This window comes from Alnus glutinosa, chromosome 10 (genome assembly GCF_958979055.1).
Source record: "Alnus glutinosa chromosome 10, dhAlnGlut1.1, whole genome shotgun sequence".
Taxonomy (NCBI): Eukaryota; Viridiplantae; Streptophyta; class Magnoliopsida; order Fagales; family Betulaceae; genus Alnus; species Alnus glutinosa.
The window spans coordinates 2,173,219-2,194,128 of NC_084895.1; the positions used below are offsets into that span (position 1 = coordinate 2,173,219).

Here is a 20,910-nt window from a genome sequence, read left to right on the forward strand (position 1 = left end):
TTTCTTTCTTTCTTTTCTCTTCCTTTCTCCCCTGCCCTTTCTTTCTTCTTTCTGGTTCTTCTTTTCTTATGTTCTTCGTCTCAACCGAGAGAGAGATTAGAGAGAGACCGAGAGAGAAATAAAGAGAGACCGAGAGAGATGGAGAGAATCGGATAGAACTTGAGGGAGGCGTGCGGTGGGCTAGCCACCGTTTGGGGTGGACGACGGTGCCGGGGCCGGTGGGTCACGGCCCAACGCCGGTGAGGCCAAAAAGCTTGGAGTTCCGGCATTTTCTCGGTATCCAAACAGTAAAAAATCCATTTTTTATGGGTAAGTATAATTTTGGATTCGTTTGTAAATTTCAGTGGACTGGGGTTGCTTTGAGCTTGAATATTGAATTTCTAGTTGTGTTTGTGAAATGGTTTGTTTCCTTTATTATAAACTTTTCAGATTTTTAAAGTGCAAGATTGTAGGGGGATTTGTTGTAGTTAACCTGTTCAATGCTTACAAGACGAATTCGTGCTTTTTTGGGTTGACATCGTTTCTGTGGTGTTGTGCGGAAGTTTGAGACTGTGTGATGTTGGATGCTAGGGAAAGTTCTTTGTTAAAAGATTTGGTTGGGTTAGTATTAGCATTGGCAGTTTATTTAGAATTTTCTTGAAGGGCATTCACTTGATTGCGGTGCTTCCTTAGTGCTAGTTTTGCAGATTTAATTATTGCATTTTATTCCCTGAAGTTTGGTGTAAAATTCCCTTTTGTTAAATTTTCTGAAGCTTGATCTACCGAGACACTATATGGAATAGAAACCTTTCATGTGGCCATATAGAATAGGGTTTGGAAACAAAATGGTTTTCATTTTCTTTTGCAATCAGCTTTGTTACTCCTTTCACTTACATAATTTTTTTTTTTTGTTACTCCTTTTAATGTGCTGTGGCATGGCCATTATGGCTTTGTGAGATCAAAAACATTTTAGCTTGTTTTATGCGGATTTTTATGGTGGCAATTTGGGTTTATGGTGCAACGAACCTTTGAAGGATTTTTATTTTCAATGTTTATTTGTTCATTGTGTTCTTTGTTCTTGCTGTGGCTATACTGATTGGGTTTTTGATTGAACAGGATGCCTCAGGAGCTCATGTTGGAGAGAAGCAGGGTCAGTCCAATGAATGTAATGTGCCGGTTGTGCTTTTTTGCTGAAAACGAAGGCAGTGAGAAAGCAAGAAGGATGCTTCCATGCAAGAAGTGTGGCAAGAAGTACCACAGGAGCTGGTTGAAATCTTGGGCTCAACATAGAGGTAAGATTTAGTGGCCAAACATATCTATGGCACTCCAACCAATACATTCTCTCATTTGTGGGGGACTTGTTGCAGATTTATTCCACTGGAGTTCATGGGTCTGCCCATCTTGTCGGATTTGTGAGGTAAAAAATGACATGCAATACTAGTGAACTCTTCTTCTTATTCGTGCTTTTTAGTTAAAATGATATGATGTCACACTCCATATTCATGGCCTACTTTGAACTATGTACTTATACTGTACTAGCAGAATCAAAAGAAAACTCAGTCATGAGGGTGAGAAATAAGTACTGGGTTTTAATGCATAGCCATGAATTTAAAGCGGATACATGGTGCTTTTGCACTAGATAAAAATTCATTACTGGCTGATTGTAAAGTCGGTCTAACATGCCCTGTTCTATGTATACTTATTATTGTATGATCTTGCACTTTGTTGCCTTTTGCTTTATCCAGGTTTGCCTAAAAACTGGAGACCCGAATAAATTTATGTTCTGTAAAAGATGCGATGGTGCTCACCATTGTTACTGCCAGCAGCCTTCTCACAAGGTGGGGTGTAAATTGATTGTTCCAAAGTTTTATATCATTATTAAAAGAGCTTGCTTATATTTGTTCGTGGATGATGCAGAATGTCAGTTCTGGACCTTATTTGTGCCCAAAACATACAAGGTGTCACAGCTGTGCCTCCACTGTCCCTGGAAATGGCTCAAGTGTGAGGTATTGATTGTTTTGGTCAAAGTTGACACATGATAATAGGATCTTTTCTGTATTTGATGTTTAATTAATTGTTATATTGTTTTGTGATGACTGAAAGTTCTTAAGATCTTAAGGTGTAATAACCGTGATGCTTCTTTTTGTGTTTTTTATTTTTTATTTTTTAGTTTTACCATCTAAAGTGATAGTCCAAAATATTTCTAAATGTTTTACAATGCTCCACGAGCACCCTGAAACTTCTGTCAGCCAATGGATTAATAAATTGAGCATCTCCTTTGCTTTTAGCAGGTAAATTCACGATTTGCTTTTTAACTTTACAGGTGGTTTCTGGGTTACACTTGCTGTGATGCATGTGGAAGATTGTTTGTAAAGGGGAATTATTGCCCTGTTTGTTTGAAGGTATAATATTGTATGGTCTTTATGAAGTTCTTCTAGTTTATTTGTTTGCACATTACTGTTTTGGTTGTGTACTGCATAATGTTTTCAGTTAGATGCTTTCTAATGAGGGGTAAAAGTTAATAATGTGTTCTAGGGGTACATGTATATTTGCTGTGCTTTTATTTTATTCTTGCTATATCAGGTATTACCAAAAAAAAAAAAAAAAATAATGAATATTTTTTTCTATTTTTTTTTTAAATTTTATTTAGAGTCGTTTTAGTGTTCCTAAAACAACTCAAAAAAAAAAAAAAGAGATTATTTTTATTATTTTTAAATTTTTTGAGCCATTTTGGTGCTAAAACGGCTCAAATCCATTTGAGCCGTTTGTCTCAAACTCAAACCGGTTTGACCCGTTTTAACTAAAATGGCTCAAAACGGTTCAAACCGAGATTTTAATACTATATATGTTGAAAACGGCTAAAAAAAAAAGGCTCAAAACAATGATTTTTTTGTAGTGCGCGCTAGTAGCCACCTCTCTCTTTCTAGCTCAATACCGCCCTGAATCATAGCCCGACACAGGCCAAATCAAAGGGACTTACAGGGAGCACTCTTGCAAGTTTGACAGCTTGGGTTGAAACCCTCTTTTGAAGATTTAGGATAACTCAAGACATTATGGCCAATGCCAAAAGACCTTGCTAATAGAGAGCTACCAGAAATAAGCCAAATGATCTTTAGGAAGTATGACTTCTTTATTGCACTGATAATAGGTTGACACACATAACAAACTTGATTCTCGAGGTATAATCCTCAAAGATTCATGACTCTACTCCCTTTGGACGAAGAGAGTTTATTCACTCATACTTAGGATACAAAGCTTATCTTAGAGTAGATGGTTTTTGACAAGCGTGGTTACAAATGAAACATAACTTGGCTTATATAGCCTTACAGGACACCCTTGGGACAACCTAACTCATAAAGTCTTTGCTGTATGCATAAATGCATTTCTGCTAGTCGTCCATGAGGTTCAACGTTCCTTCTGGTCCCCAATTATTGCTGGCACGGGACCCATTATCTGGAGATGTGGCCAGACAGTATTCACATGCGTGGTTTCCTTTGTGACTAAGAAACTCACATAGATAAGAATGTGTGACTTCTGTGGCTTGTATTTTGTTGTCGGTAATAGAGCTAATGAATTCTCTGAGCTTGATCTTGCTGGCTTCTGACGTATGCTTCTTGCTGTTGCTGATAACGATTATCCTTTCATTTGCTCCATATAACCATATCTTCTTGTCATTCTCAAGTATTCCGGAGATGACTTCTTTTATAAGGCAAAAGTCTTTTGCTCTTCTTTTGGATAAACCTGATAACGCCTTGTCTGATGAGAATTCGCGTTTTTGGTTGATGAGAGGTTTTCCATAATTTTCAGATCGAACTCCAATCCAAGCTAAATGATAACTAGGATAATGGATGTTAACTTCTTTATCCCATTCGGGAATTGTTGAGTAGAATCGGATATAGATTTCTCCATAACCTGTTCCTCGTATAAAACTGCGTGCTGCAGATTTTATGATATCTGGCATATATCTGAGTTCTGAAAGATCTTTCTCAGGGTAGATAACAGAGACTAAACCATTCTCGAACAAGGCACTGGCTATGTCTGGAGGACTGCCTTGTAGAAGTGCTGCTCGGCTATGATTTCCACCATCGTCACTAATAAACCATTCTGAATCAAGATGATCCTTAATGATATCATTTGTAGTAACGAACTTGCTCCATTTGAGGAAGGCTTCTTCGAATACATTCTGATTTGCAAGGGTCAGAATCTTGTCTTGAGCTTCTTGAGGAAGCTGCTTGATGTTTTCTTCCACGACCTTTTTCTCTTTGTTTCGGAGAAGAGATGTTTTGGGACGAAAACTCGGGTCAATCCAGTCCGGGTGACTAGAGAGGTGCAACACCTGCATAAAATCTTGAGGAATAAATTCCTGCTTATTTGTATTCTTGGGAATTTCTTCCACTTTCATATCTTTCAGATTTAAATCCTGCTTTGTAGTTTTACTTCCTTCGAAGTTGGTTTTACGTTCCCCAACGGGTGACTCAGTATCTTGAAAGATACCTTGGAGATCACCTTGAGCTAACGCGCTCGTATATTTTGGTACCGAATTACTATTTTCTTTTGCTGTTTCCAGCTGATTCATGAGCTCGTAGGCTCTTCTAGTATCTTGCTGTGCTTCATCCATCTTTCGCATAGCGAGAGAGATGAGATCTTTGATTGACTCCATACCTGCATATTCACAAAGAGTAATAACTGGCACACACTTGTCAATCAATGCTAATTCTCGTGTGAGGGTGTCTGGAAGACAATTCTTGGTTCCTGCAATATGTTCAGTATCAAATTCAAACTGTTTAAACCATAACTGCCCATGAAGTAATCTGCCACGAGATATTGATCTATCAAGTTTACGTTTAAGGAATGATGTAAAATTCTTGTTATCAGTCCATACTAAGAATCTTTTTGGTGCAAGATATATTTCGAATTTCTTAATACCATTTTTGACAGCTAAGAATTTTTTTTCATTACTATGATAATTCTTTTCAGCATCTTTGAAAATATCGTTTAGTCCATCCACGTCAGTGGTGACTTCGAATTCTTCTTCAAGTCCTTTTCTGATTTCACTCATGGTGATGGTAATTAAAGACTTTTGTTCTTCTGGTGGAGGTAGTGTATAAGATTTTCCTTCATCTGTAAAGGTAGTTCTATTTCCAAAATGAAATTGATAACTATCTCCATTAGATTGATTGGATGTACGTAACACTAAGATTATTAAGTCTTCTGTCTAGTTCGTTTATTCTTTGATCGAACTTATTTCTTTTCTAATTCTTTTGTGCATGTACACTGATTTAATTTATCTCATATGGATATTTTTTTATCGTCTTTGGTTGCAAGATTCGTAGGAATCTCTGGATAAGATGGAATGTCACCTTTTCTTAAAAGATCTGAGGGGAATCTTTGGAAGATTCTCAATATCCTTCTTTGTAGCTAGTTGTTTTCTTTTGATATCGTTGATTGCCTTTGAAGGTTCATCGATATTCTTGATTTTCTCTATTGACTGTAGAGTGTCTCGTTGAAGTCTTTCTAACTGTGATATCTATCTTGTACTCAAGGTCGTTAATGACTTCTTGTACTTCTGATTTCATAATCGAATAATCAATTTCTTGATTTTTAGGAGGCTTGATTTTTATAAGACCTTCAGATTTCTCTGTTCTGGTCTTCTATAACTCTACTTGCCTTTTTGATTTCTCTTATGATTTCATCAGGCTGTTTTCTAACGTCTTTTTCGTCAGGCTTTATATCCTTATCACAATCTTTTGGTTGGGTCATATATAGTTTTTTACTATACAATCTTTTGAAGATGATTATTTATCTTCTGAGGTCTTGACTTGATTAAAAAGTCTTCTTTGATTATAGGTTACGATTCTCCATTCAGTAAAACCTCCTGTAACCTTTGTTATTGAGAAAAGTTTGGTTTTCTCATCTACATGCAGATTTCCTGCTGCTATATTACTACTTTGTTGTGCTATTATAGCGTTGAATTCTATATCTAATTCTATTGATGGTTCTTTATCTTTTAAGGTCTTGACTTGATTAAAAAGTCTTCTTTGATTATAGGTTACGATTCTCCATTCAGTCCAATCTCCTGTAACCTTGGTTATAGAGAAAAGTTTGGTTTTCTCATCTACATGCAGATTTCCTGCTGCTATATTATTACTTTGTTGTGCTTTTATAGCATAGAATTCTATATCTAATTCTATTGATGGTTCTTTATCTTTTTCGAGCAAATAGCATGGTTCTTTATCTTTTGAGGTCTTGACTTGATTAAAAAGTCTTCTTTGATTATAGGTTACGATTCTCCATTCAGTATAACCTCCTGTAACCTTTGTTATTGAGAAAAGTTTGGTTTTCTCATCTACATGCAGATTTCCTGCTGCTATATTACTATTTTGTTGTGCTATTATAGCGTTGAATTCTATATCTAATTCTATTGATGGTTCTTTATCTTTTGAGGTCTTGACTTGATTAAAAAGTCTTCTTTGATTATAGGTTACGATTCTCCATTCAGTCCAATCTCCTGTAACCTTGGTTATAGAGAAAAGTTTGGTTTTCTCATCTACATGCAGATTTCCTGCTGCTATATTATTACTTTGTTGTGTTTTTATAGCATAGAATTCTATATCTAATTCTATTGATGGTTCTTCATCTTTTGAGTTCTTGACTTGATCAAAAAGTCTTCTTTGATTATAGGTTATGATTCTCCATTCAGTATAACCTCCTGTAAACTTTGTTATTGAGAAAAGTTTGGTTTTCTCATCTACATGCAGATTTCCTGCTGCTATATTACTACTTTGTTGTGCTATTATAGCGTTGAATTCTATATGTAACTCTATTGATGGTTCTTTATCTTTTGAGGTCTTGACTTGATTAAAAAGTCTTCTTTGATTATAGGTTACGATTCTCCATTCTGTCCAATCTCCTGTAACCTTTGTTATGGTGAAAAGTTTGGTTTTCTCATCTACATGCAGATTTCCTGCTGCTATATTATTACTTTGTTGTGCTTTTATAGCATAGAATTCTGTGTCTAATTCTATTGACATTATGAGTTCTTTATCAATTGTTCAAAAGTTTTATCAATCAGATATAACAATCAAGATATAATATTTGAGAAATGTCCTAGGTTTCGAGTCTGTATATCAATCAGATATAACAATCAAGATACAAGTTGTATGTGTGTGTAGCTATTCTAAGCTCAAAACAAATCTTCTTACCAGAATTAAGATAAATGGCCCAACACGGCTTCCGCAGAAAGCTTCTTCTTCTCTCTCAGTGATTGCTTGAGATTGAACTCCTTTCTTCAGCTAGTAGCCACCTCTGTCTTTCAAGCTCAATACCGCCCTGAATCACAGCTACACACAGGCCAAATCAAAGGAACTTTCAGCGAGCACTCTTTCAAGTTGACAAATCGGGTTGAAACCCTCTTTTGAAGATTTAGGATAACTCAAGACGTTATGGCCAATGCCAAAAGACCTTGCTGATAGAGAGATACCAGAAATAAGCCAAATGATCTCAAGGAAGTATGACTTCTTTATTGCACTGATAATAGGTTTACACACATAACAAACTTGATTCTCGAGGTATAATCCTCAAAGATTCATGACTCTACTCCCTTCGGACGAAGAGAGTTTACTCACTCATAGTTAGGATACAAAACTTATCTTAGAGTAGATGGTTTTTGACAAGCGTGGTTACAAATGAAACATAACTTGGCTTATATAGCCTTACAGGACACCCTTAGGACAACCTAACTCATAATGTGTAGGTGAGTATTCCCCTAACTCATGCATTTGGATCCTCTCCAATTATTGCTGGCACGGGACCCATTATCCGGAGATGTGGCCAGACACTATTCACACGCGTGGTTTCCTTTGTGACTAAGAAACTCACATAGATAAGAATGTGGGACTTCTGTGGCTTGTATTTCGTTGTCGGTAATAGAGCTAATGAATTCTCTGAGCTTGATCTTGCTGGCCTGGGATTTATGCTTCTTGCTGTTGCTGATAACGATTATCCTTTCATTTGCTCCATATAACCATATCTTGTCATTCTCAAGTATTCTGGAGATGACTTCTTTTACAAGGCAGTCTTTTGCTCTTCTTTTGGATAAACCTGATAACGCCTTGTCTGATGAGAATTCGTGTTTTTTTGTTGATGAGAGGTTTTCCATAATTTTCAGATCTAATTTTCAAGCTAAATAATGAGAATTCGCATTTTTTGTTGATGAGAGATTTTCATGCTTCTAGGATAAAAACTCATAATGTTTCCAATTCTTCTTCTTCATTTCTTTGTCTCTTTTTTATTCTTTGTTTATCTGTTTATTTCATCAATTCTAAGAAAACAACAAGATTAGTAGCATTTAAAATCCGTAATAGTAAGTCGCAAAAGGTATCATCAGCTTTATTCTTCATTTGCTGTAGACACACTCAGAGCAAAATCATAGGATACTTGACATACTGAATGAATCAAGAAATGGTCGTGGTGAGAAACCTAACTATAGAAATCAGACCTTTATAGAAAGGGATAGCAAGTATATAGCTTTATAGCTCAGCCTGCTTATGTTTCATGCCCCTATATTAGAAGAGCCTACGAGCTCATAAATTGATTATAACAGCTGTTATCTCAGATAAGACCTTTCTATTGTGTTCAATTATATCTTTTGATATCTCTAGTCGTTGATGAAACTTTGATAAGTCAAATAATAGAATTTTATACATGAATGAAGCATTGAAAAAAGCATATTGAAGAAAGAAACTGCATGTAATAGCTAGTTTGAAGCATTTCAACTGAATTTAGAGTTAAACCAAGAATGGACATACCTTTTTTTGTCAGTTGGCTCTAAAAACTAAAAGTAGCCAAGACTTTGTTCCATTCGTCAGATAACTCTGTCCCCCAAAAGTTTATTCTGTTAACGTCATGGCTGATAAATGCAGTCACTTGACTCCAATATATTATTTTATTTGCACAATTGTTGCATGTCCATCAAAGATATATGCAGATATTAATGGCGAGAATATTTTCCTCCACAAAGTTTATTCTGTTAACGTCATGGCTGATAAATGCAATCACATGACTCCAATATATTATTTGCACAATTGTTGCATGTCCATTAAAGATATATGCAGATATTAATGGCGAGAATATTTTCCTCCACAAACACAGGATTTAATCCCGTCTTGTCTTCTTATTCATAATTTCTCACCTGTCCTCTTCCCAAATCTTGATCCGTTTTGGTAGCAGCTGTACTGCCCCACCTATTTTCTGCTTTCGCGATAGGGTTTTGTCCATTTCTTTGTCTTCACCCTTTTTCAGCACTCCAGTTCTTTCCCAAAAAAAATCTAATTATGTGAGTATTAGTGATTAAAATAATAATATAATTAATTAATATATTTGGATCTATAATTGATGTGCAAAGTGCTGGGTTTTGCTTGAGTTTGATATTTATATATTGTAGCCTTTGGATTGAATGTGTAACAATTGTTTGGGTATTTCTGATGCTATGTAATCGATTGGGAGTTGGGCGTTGTGTTCAGTCTTGAGTTTTGGTTAATTCTTGAGCAAATTTGCAGTTGATTTTGTGGGTGGTTTGAGAAGTCTTGGGTTATTTCTAATTTTGGGAGTCTCTTGATTTTTGTTTGTTGATGAAATTTTGGTAAATGACCGAATGGGTTTTGCAGATCTTTGGTTGGATGAAAGATCTTGTGTTATCTTGTTTTTTAATAGTTTATTGTTACAGTCTGTTAGTTAGTTAAGTTGGGCTGAGAAGTTAGTTAAGTTGGACTGAGAACAGTGTATAAAAGCCTGCTTTCTTGTAATAGTTGGGACTGATGCGAATTGATATGATCTTTGTATTAGTTTTAGTGATTAGGTTAGTGATAATGGGAGGCCGATCTACCTCGAATCAGATCATACTTGTAATTCTCCGTTTCCATTGATTTTCTATACAACAATCATCCATTGAATTCCATTGTTCTTTATACAAATTTACCAAAATAATCAAAGTAATCTCGGGTGTGTAACAATGATTTTGCTGCACTTTATTCCAATTTTATTAAACTGGAGATTTTTGTATTGTGTTCAATTATTTCTTTTGATATCTATTGTCGTTGATTCTTTAGCTAAATCTTCAAGATCAGCTTTTCTTGCTAAATCCTCGGGTATTTCTACCTTTGGTCATTGGATAATATTAATATCCTGTTTTATAGCCAAATCATTGGGAATTTCACACTGGGAATATGGATATGGATATTTTGCTTGAACATCGTGTATCTGACCATTCAATTGAACAAGCCAACTATTATGAATTAATGACAATTTGAATATCTAGATTCATATTTGGTGCAACTTTGAGCATTCATGGTATGAATGCATAATTGAATGGTGCAACAGACAAAACATGGGTAGATTTGAATTTTGACTCAATTAATCATGTTGCTATGTGATCACACTGGGGAGAAAGGGAAAGATTTGTAGTATATGGATATTTTGTATATCGTTTTTGGTTTCAAGATTGGTAGGAATATGTGGATGAGGTACAACTGTCATCAAACATAAAGAAATATACTTTGCTTGAACATGGTGAATTTGACCACTCAATTCAACAAACCAACTACCATGAATTGTTGTGGAGAATTATGCTTCTGTTTGTTTCGATGTAAAATGATTTTCGTCGTAAAATGGTTTTAGGAAAGTCATATTTTTGAAAAATATTTTTCGCCGAAAGCATTTTTTGGTATTTGGTGCGTATGAAAAATCACAAATGTTTTTTATATTTTATTTAATCATATTAATCTATAAAAATTAATTTTTATTCAAAACATATAAATATTAATGTAAAATAATATAAAAATTACCAGTAACAAGATTCCGTTACTGACCGACAAGATTTCTGCCGAAATCCAGACAGTCATCGTAAACCTCTTGAAGACATTGTATCTTTTGTTTACCAAACTCACAAAAGGCAAGGTTTTCTTTTACATGATTCCTCCTACAAGCACCAATCTCACCAACATTTCCATGAATTGAGTGTAAAATTTTCAAAAGAAAGAACAATAAATTTGAATACAAAATAATATATAAATTAGAACAGAAATAAAAATAAAAAAACAAAAATTGTATACAAATTGGTAAGAGATAGTTAAAGGATAAATGCTTAACGTATATGTACCCATATTTTGACTCAACAGCATAAACAAAACCTAACCAACAAAACAATCCATCATATCCTAACCGTATATAATACCACTTCCTCTCACTACAAAATATTTTGTTCTATAAAAAATTAACAATAATATTAATATGATTAATACTCGGTACCAAAAACAACGTAACTCTCTCGCTCACCATTATTTCCTTGAATTTATTGTCAAATTTACAAAAGAACAGAACCACAAACAATAAAAAGCCAAAAAAATGAAAAATGAAAAATACTAAAATATATAGAAAAGGAGTTCCTTTTCCGTATACTTTTCTCCGTTCCAATAAAATTCATAAGTATAGGAAAAAAAATCCTATCAAATAGAGATTTTTTCGACGTAAAATAAATTACTTTTAGAACAAAAGTTAAAAATAAATTAAAAATTAGAAGGAAAAGGCAAAATATGGAATTTGAGGAACCACATAAAATAAAGACAAACAAGTGGATTATTTACCATTCTATTTGAACACGACCTCTGCAAACACATTTTTCAAAACCCAATCAAAATTAATACTAATCTAACAACTAATCTAACAGAAAATTAACTGTCTTTTCCATACACTTTTTTTTTTTTTTTTTTTTTTTGGTTCCAATGAAATTCATAGGTATAGGAAGAATTCCTATTAAATAGATATTTTTTTCTTTTGATCATCATTCGCATATATAACATAAGAGAAAATACTTTTAGAACAGAAGTAATAATTAATTTAAAAATTAAAACAAATAAATAAGGACCAAAAAAATTGAATCCAAAGCACAAAATCCCAAAAAATAAAGACAAACAAACAGATTATTTACCATTCTCTCTGAACACGACCCTTGCAAACACAATTTCAACCCAATCAAAATTAATACTAATATAATAGAAATTAAATTTCTTTTCTGTACACTTTTTTACGTTCCAATGAAATTTATAGGTATAAAAAGAAGTTTTGTCATATAGATATGTTTTCTTTCAACCATCTTTCGCATATATAACGTAAAAGAAATTACTTTCATAAATAATAATAACAATAATAATAATAATAATACATAAATTATAACAAAAAATAAGAACCAAAACAAAAGAAGATATGAAAATCTCTTCCTCACCATCATTTTCAGAATTCAGTGTAAAATTTACCAAAAATATAATATACAAATTAGAACAAAAAAATAAGGACACTAATAAAAAACAGAAGAACATAACCACATAAAATAAAAACAAAAAAGGAAATGATGAAAAATAGTAATATAATATAAAATAAATGTCTTTTCTGTGTTCTTTTCTAAGTTTCAATGAAAAGAACACGAAAAATTTGAGTAGTGGATAAGAAAAAAGAAATAAACAGGCTGTGGAGTGTGGATATATGACCAAATGGTAAAAATCTGTAATTGTTTTTTTATGTATGCGATGTTTACATTTAAGTGTGTATAAAAATTGAAAAGACATTTTGTACTTAATGGAGAGATTTCTAATGGAGCGCAAGTTTTGGAGTTAAAAGAGACACTTCTTTTTATCTCGAATTAGTTCACTACCACGTCTAAATTGTATATTGTATTTAATTTCAGATATTTGGTTCACAAATAGCAGTTATGATACAATTATTTTTTAGGAAAAAAAAAAAACTGATTTTACACACACACACACGATATATGTTGATATCTTTTGTGATTTGTGTAAAGAATTGATTCATTTAATGATCTAATTAATTTTTGAAGACTTTTGTTCTCCTCGGGTATTTCTACCTTTGGTATTTGGATATTATTAATATCCTGTTTTATAGCCAAATCATTGGGAATTAATTTCACACGTGGGAAAATGGATATGGATATTTTGCTTGAACATCGTATATCTGACCGATCAATTGAAGGCATCAACTACCATGAATTAATGTGAAGAATTATTGACAATTTGAATATTTGCATTCATATCTGGTGCAACTTTAAGCATTATTGGTATGAATGCATAATTGACTGGGCCTACAAACAAGACATGGGTAGATTTGAATTGAACTCAATTCATCTTGTTGCCATGTGATCACATTGGGGAGAAAGGGAAAGATTCGTAGTATATGGATATTTTGTATATCGTTTTTGGTTTCAAGATTCGTAGGAATGTGGATGAGGTCCAACCGCTATAAAACTAGTATTGAACGTCGAACATCAACTACTTCAACATCAAACATAAAAAATCGACTTTGCTTGAACATCGTGTGTCTGACCATTCAATTGAACAAACCAACTACCATGAATTAATGTGTAGAATTAATGACAATTTGAGCATTCATGGTAATTTAGACTTGAATGCATAATTGAATGGTGCAACAGACAAGACATGGCTAGATTTGAATTGAACTCAATTAATTCAATTTAATGCTTTATTTATGGTGCACAATCATTTGTTCTCTCCCCTCTGCATTTAATTGAACTGAATGCACCTTTATTTATCAATCAGAGTAAAATTCATTTCAAAAGACTCGCGTTTATGGTTCAATAACTACTCTTTGCGAATTTTAAAACAAAAAAAAAAATATATATATATATATATATTTGGGTGATGAGTAGAATTTAAATTCTTTTTGAAATTGTGTTTGGATGTTGGATTTTTGAGATTGACAAGTAGTATTTTTTTAATAGTAGGAAATGATTAGAAATGATTGTAAGTTTAAAAAGTTGTGTATAATGATTGGTTTTATGAAAAGTAGTGTGAAATAATGATTGAAATAATAATTATTTATTATAAAAAAAATATTAAAAAATATTATTTGATTTAAATAATGATTTTCCCAAGTGGGACCCATGGTAAAGCAAACAAAATTTTTCGGGAAATGCTTGGGTACCCACTGGGATTCCACTCCTATCCCACTTTTGTATATGTGGACCAATGATGTTAAAAAAATGAGGGTCCTACAACACTATTATCTCTCGCATCATTGGTCTACTTATGTAAGGGTGGGATATGAGTAGGATCCCAGTGGGTACCCTAGCATTTCTCAAATTTTTTTTTTTCTGCTATGCGGGTGTGCTGTCCTTTCTACAAGGTGGACCCATGCAGAATAAGAGTAGAGTTTGAATTCTGGGTTTTGTTCGGGTTGAATTCGGGTATAGGAAAAAAAAAACCGAGTAGAATCTTGGTTCTACTCGGTTCCCAAACACCATAAGCGACATCACACATTCAATAGGCGTGATCGCTCGCAAGTCAATAAAGATCTTTTTTGCGATTATTTTATTTTATTTTATTATTATTTTTTTTTTTACAACTTGTTAAGTAAGTTACTTATTTAATAAGTTATATATATATATTTATTATTAAAAAAACTGGGATATTACACAGGTCCTGCGGGTTTTGCTCAACCTTACTTAGGATGCTTACATATGGTGTTACTATTGATTTTATGGATGAATACTTGAAAATTGGAGAACTCACTGTAATAGAGTGTAACGCTCTAGCGTTTATTTAAAAGAGGTAGAGTGATTGGAGAGATTGCAATGGATTTTTTTTTTTCTTCTTCTTCTTTTCTTTTTCTATATATATGCTTAATGATCACCACATAAAAATAAATAAATAAAATAAAAAACCTTATTAAAAATACCACGATACTATATCATCGTAAAATCCCAGTTGAAAGAGTTGTATTTAAATTATGGTAAGGTGATAGATTGTAAGAGCCCGTTTTGGTTTGCGATTTCAAAAAGTACGATTTAAAATAGTAATTTAAAAATGTGCGATTTGAGAGAATTTTTTGATTTTATAATAATTCAATTGAGTCTTTTGCATAATAAGCAAGCCTATTTATAGAAGAGAAATACTTGTAGAGAAAGTAATCTTAATTCTAATAGTAATAGTAAACATATTCCTTAAAAGGAAAATAAACCAAGAATGGACATACCTTTTTTTTGTCAGTTGGCTCTAAAAACTAAAAGTAGCCAAGACTTTGTTCCATTCGTCAGATACCTCTGTCCCCCAAAAGTTTATTCTGTTAACGTCATGGCTGATAAATGCAGTCACTTGACTCCAATATATTATTTTATTTGCACAATTGTTGCATGTCCATCAAAGATATATGCAGAATTGCAGATATTAATGGCGAGAATATTTTCCTCCACAAAGTTTATTCTGTTAACGTCATGGCTGATAAATGCAATCACATGACTCCAATATATTATTTGCACAATTGTTGCATGTCCATTAAAGATATATGCAGATATTAATGGCGAGAATATTTTCCTCCACAAACACAGGATTTAATCCCGTCTTGTCTTCTTATTCATAATTTCTCACCTGTCCTCTTCCCAAATCTTGATCCGTTTTGGTAGCAGCTCTACTGCCCCACCTATTTTCTGCTTTCGTGATAGGGTTTTGTCCATTTCTTTGTCTTCACCCTTTTTCAGCACTCCAGTTCTTTCCCAAAAAAAATCTAATTATGTGAGTATTAGTGATTAAAATAATAATATAATTAATTAATATATTTGGATCTATAATTGATGTGCAAAGTGCTGGGTTTTGCTTGAGTTTGATATTTATATATTGTAGCCTTTGGATTGAATGTGTAACAATTGTTTGGGTATCTCTGATGCTATGTAATCGACTGGGAGTTGGGCGTTGAGTTCAGTCTTGAGTTTTGGTTAATTCTTGGAGCAAATTTGCGGTTGATTTTGTGGGTGGTTTGAGAAGTCTTGGGTTATTTCTAATTTTGGAAGTCTCTTGATTTTTGTTTGTTGATGAAATTTTGGTAAATGACCGAATGGGTTTTGCAAATCTTTGGTTTGATGAAAGATCTTGTGTTATCTTGTTTTTTAACAGTTTAGTTCTACAAAAGTGTTGTTTGCAGATGATTTTGCTGCACTTTATTCCAATTTTATTAAACTGGAGATTTTTGTATTGTGTTCAATTATTTCTTTTGATATCTATTGTCGTTGATTCTTTAGCTAAATCTTCAAGATCAGCTTTTCTTGCTAAATCCTCGGGTATTTCTACCTTTGGTCATTGAATAATATTAATATCCTGTTTTATAGCCAAATCATTGGGAATTTCACACTGGGAATATGGATATGGATATTTTGCTTGAATATTGTGTATCTGACCATTCAATTGAACAAGCTAACTATTATGAATTAATGACAATCTGAATATCTAGATTCATATTTGGTGCAACTTTGAGCATTCATGGTATGAATGCATAATTGAATGGCGCAACAGACAAAACATGGGTAGATTTGAATTTTGACTCAATTAATCATGTTGCTATGTGATCACACTGGGGAGAAAGGGAAAGATTCGTAGTATATGGATATTTTGTTTATCGTTTTTGGTTTCAAGATTGGTAGGAATATGTGGATGAGGTACAACTGTCATCAAACATAAAGAAATCTACTTTGCTTGAACATAGTGAATTTGACCACTCAATTGATCAACAAACCAACTACCATGAATTGTTGTGGAGAATTATGCTTCGTTTGTTTTGATGTAAAATGATTTTCGTGGTAAAATAGATTTAGGAAAGTCATTTTTTTTAAAAATATTTTTCACCGAAAGCATTTTTTGGTGTTTGGCGCGTATGAAAAATCACAAATGTTTTTTTATATTTTTATTTAATCATATTAATCTATAAAAATCAATTTTTATTCAAAACATATAAATATTAATGTAAAATAATATAAAAATTATCAGTGACGAGATTCCGTCACTGCCCGACAAGATTTCGGCCGAAATCCAGACAGCCATCGTAAACCTCTTGAAGACATTGTATCTTTTGTTTACCAAACTCACAAAAGGCAAGGTTTTCTTTTACATGATTCCTCCTACAAGCACCAATCTCACCAACATTTCCATGAATTGAGTGTAAAATTTTCAAAAGAAAGAACAATAAATTTGAATACAAAATAATATATAAATTTGAACAGAAATAAAAATAAAAAAACAAAAATTGTATACAAATGGGTAAGAGATAGTTAAAGGATAAATGCTTAACGTACATGTACCTATATTTTGACTCAACAGCATAAACAAAACCTAACCAACAAAACAATCCATCATATCCCAACCATATATAATACCACTTCCTCCCACTACAAAATACTTTGTTCTATAAAAAATTAACAATAATATTAATATGATTAATACTCGGTACCAAAAACAACGTAGCTCTCTCGCTCACCATTATTTCCTTGAATTTATTGTCAAATTTACAAAAGAACAGAACCACAAACAATAAAAAGCCAAAAAAAAAATAATGAAAAATACTAAAATATATAGAAAAGGAGTTCCTTTTCCGTATACTTTTCTCCGTTCCAATAAAATTCATAAGTATAGGAAAAAAAATCCTATCAAATAGAGATTTTTTCGACGTAAAATAAATTACTTTTAGAACAAAAGTTAAAAATAATTTAAAAATTAGAAGGGAAAGGCAAAATATGGAATTTTAGGAACCACATAAAATAAAGACAAACAAATGGATTATTTACCATTCTATTTGAACACGACCTCTGCAAACACATTTTCCAAAACCCAATCAAAACTAATACTAATCTAACAGAAAATTAACTGTCTTTTCCATACACTTTTTTTTTTTTTTTTGGTTCCAATGAAATTCATAGGTATAGGAAGAATTCCTATTAAATAGATATTTTTTCTTTTGATCATCATTCGCATATATAACATAAGAGAAAATACTTTTAGAACAGAAGTAATAATTAATTTAAAAATTAAAACAAATAAATAAGGACAAAAAAAATTGAATCCAAAGCACAAAATCACAAAAAATAAAGACAAACAAACAGATTATTTACCATTCTCTCTGAACACGACCCTTGCAAACACAATTTCAACCCAATCAAAATTAATACTAATATAATAGAAATTAAATTTCTTTTCTGTACACTTTTTTACGTTCCAATGAAATTTATAGGTATAAAAAGAAGTTTTGTCATATAGATATGTTTTCTTTCAACCATCTTTCGCATATATAACGTAAAAAAATTACTTTCATAAATAATAATAATAATAATAATAATAATAATACATAAATTATAACAAAAAATAAGAACCAAAACAAAAGAAGATATGAAAATCTCTTCCTCACCATCATTTTCAGAATTCAGAGTAAAATTTACCAAAAAAATAATATACAAATTAGAACAAAAAATAAGGACACTAATAAAAAACAGAAGAACATAACCACATAAAATAAAAACAAAAAAAGGAAACGATGAAAAATAGTAATATAATATAAAATAAATGTCTTTTCTGTGTTCTTTTCTAAGTTTCAATGAAAAGAACACGAAAAATTTGAGAAGTAGTGGATAAGAAAAAAGAAATAAACAGGCTGTGGATATATGAACAAATGGTAAAAATCTGTAATTGTTTTTTTATGTATGCGATGTTTACATTTAAGTGTGTATAAAAACTGAAAAGACATTTTGTACGTAATGGAGCGATTTCTAATGGAGCGCAAGTTTTGGAGTTAAAAGAGACACTTCTTTTTATCTCGAATTAGTTCACTACCACGTCTAAATTGTGTATTGTATTTAATTTCAAATATTTGGTTCACAAATGGCAGTTATGGTACAATTATTTTTTAGGAAAAAAAAAACTGATTTTACACGTGCGCACACACACACACACACACACGATATATGTTGTAAATATATCCAAAGAAAATATCCACACACACACACACACACACACACACACACACACATGAGGCTGTGCCCTTCATGCATGTCTCCTCCTCACACACACACACACACGAGTTAAGGCTGTGCCCTTCACGCATGTCTCACACACATACACACACGAACGACTTGTGTTGTTTTCCAAAGAAAGGAGGAGGGGGAGGAGGGGGAGGAGGGGGGTCTGAGTTGAGGTTGTGCCCTTCACGCATGTCTCCTCCTTCCCCTAGCTTTTAGTTTTTTTTTTTTTTAGGTTTAGATTTTTATTTTTGTTACCAGGTGTAGTTAAACTTTCAACTAAGATTGAGGATGAAGCATCACCATTGAAGAGCAACAGTATTTTCTTGTGAGTTTATACTATCTGATTTTGTGAATTTTGATTTTTAATTGTTTTACTTAAAGTCAATTATTGAGATGATTCTTAGATATCATTGTAATTTATGGATGCATGTGATGACTTGAGATAGTTTCATTTAATTGTTTGCTTGGTTTTTATTTATCAAAACGTTGGATATTCATTATATTTTGTTCTACGGATACATTTGATAATTTGGTTTAAACTTGATATCTTTTGTGATTTGTGCAAAGAATTGATTCATTTAATGATCTAATTAATTTTTGAAACATAGTAGAACATACATAAGATTTGTATAGTAAAAACTTCAAATGTGTATTGATAAACATGACAATATGTTATTATGGTTTGGTGGGTGTGGATTCTTAAACTTTAGAACCCTATCTTTTGATTATTTTTACTTTGTTTAGTTTATGTTTTCTTTTGCTTAAAAGCCCCAAAATTTGAAACTAGTTAAAATATAATTAGTTTAAATAGAAGTTAATTTTTGCAACACAATTTTCCGTAGATTCGACCTCGCATTTGCATATACACTATATTGCAAACGATTTGTGCGCTTGCGAGTAATTTAAAACTCACAACATGCAACACCTGCATGAAATCTTGAGGAATGAATTCCTGCTTATTTGTATTCTTGGGAATTTCTTCCACTTTCATATCTTTCAGATTTAAATCCTGCTTTGTAGTTTTACTTTCTTTGAAGTTGGTTTTATGTTCCCCAACGGATGACCCAGTATCTTGAAAGATACCTACGAGATCACATTGAGCTAATGCCATATATTTTTGGTGCAAGATATATTTCGAATTTCTTAATGCCATTTTTGACAGCTAAGAATTCTTTCTCATTAGTATGATAATTCTTTTCAGCATCTTTGAAAATATCGTTTAGTTGATCGTCAGTGGTGACTTCGAATTCTTCTTCAAGTCCTTTTCTGATTTCACTCATGCCGGTAGTAAAGACTTTTGTTCTCCTCGGGTGTTTCTACCTTTGGTATTTGGATATTATTAATATCCTGTTTTATAGCCAAATCATTGGGAATTAATTTCACACGGGGGAATATGGATATGGATATTTTGCTTGAACATAGTGTGTATCTGATCATTCAATTGAACAAATCAATTACCATGAATTAATGTGGAGAATTATTGACAATTTGAATATCTGCATTCATATTTGGTGCAACTTTAAGCATTATTGGTATGAATGCATAATTGACTGGGCCTACAAACAAGACATGGGTAGATTTGAATTGAACTCAATTCATCTTGTTGCCATGTGATCACATTGATGAGAGGTTTTCATGCTTCTAGGAGAAAAACTCATAATGTTTCCAAATCTTCTTCTTCATTTCTTTGTCTCTTTTTTATTCTTTGTTTATCTGTTTATTTCATCAATTCTAAGAAAACAACAAGATTAGTAGCATTTAAAATCCGTAATAGTAAGTCGCAAAAGGTATCATCAGCTTTCTTCTTCATTTGCTGTAGACACACTCAGAGCAAAATCATAGGATACTTGACATACTGAATGAATCAAGAAATGGTCGTGGTGATAAACCTAACTATAGAAATCAGACCTTTATAGAAAGGGATAGCAAGTATATAGCTTTATAGCTCAGCCTGCTTATGTTTCATGCCCCTATATTAGAAGAGCCTACGAGCTCATAAATTGATTATAACAGCTGTTATCTCAGATAAGACCTTTCTATTGTGTTCAATTATGTCTTTTGATATCTCTAGT

General features: G+C 32.5%; 2 protein-coding genes across 3 annotated transcripts; one reads left to right on the forward strand and one right to left on the reverse strand.

The window, feature by feature from the left end:
* LOC133880649 (uncharacterized) lies at window positions 1-2,502 on the forward strand. Its single transcript, XM_062319629.1, has 6 exons — window positions 1-309; window positions 1,096-1,271; window positions 1,347-1,396; window positions 1,725-1,817; window positions 1,897-1,985; window positions 2,303-2,502. Exons 2-6 carry the CDS (start codon window positions 1,097-1,099, stop codon window positions 2,385-2,387), a joined length of 492 nt encoding a protein of 163 aa, XP_062175613.1. The 5' UTR covers window positions 1-309; window position 1,096; the 3' UTR covers window positions 2,388-2,502.
* Window positions 2,503-3,090: 588 nt separating this feature from the next.
* On the reverse strand, window positions 3,091-8,017 carry LOC133879680 (uncharacterized). Of its 2 annotated transcripts, none has more exons than XM_062318361.1 (2): window positions 7,182-8,017; window positions 3,091-4,641 (listed from the first exon to the last, which is right to left on the reverse strand). In XM_062318361.1, the coding sequence occupies exon 2, from the start codon at window positions 4,637-4,639 to the stop codon at window positions 3,368-3,370; it is 1,272 nt and encodes a 423-aa protein (XP_062174345.1). In that variant the 5' UTR covers window positions 4,640-4,641; window positions 7,182-8,017; the 3' UTR covers window positions 3,091-3,367. The 2 variants fall into 2 exon arrangements, with proteins under 2 accessions (XP_062174345.1, XP_062174344.1); XM_062318360.1 differs by having other exon boundaries at window positions 3,091-4,731; window positions 7,182-8,016.
* Between the last annotated feature and the right edge of the window lie 12,893 nt (window positions 8,018-20,910).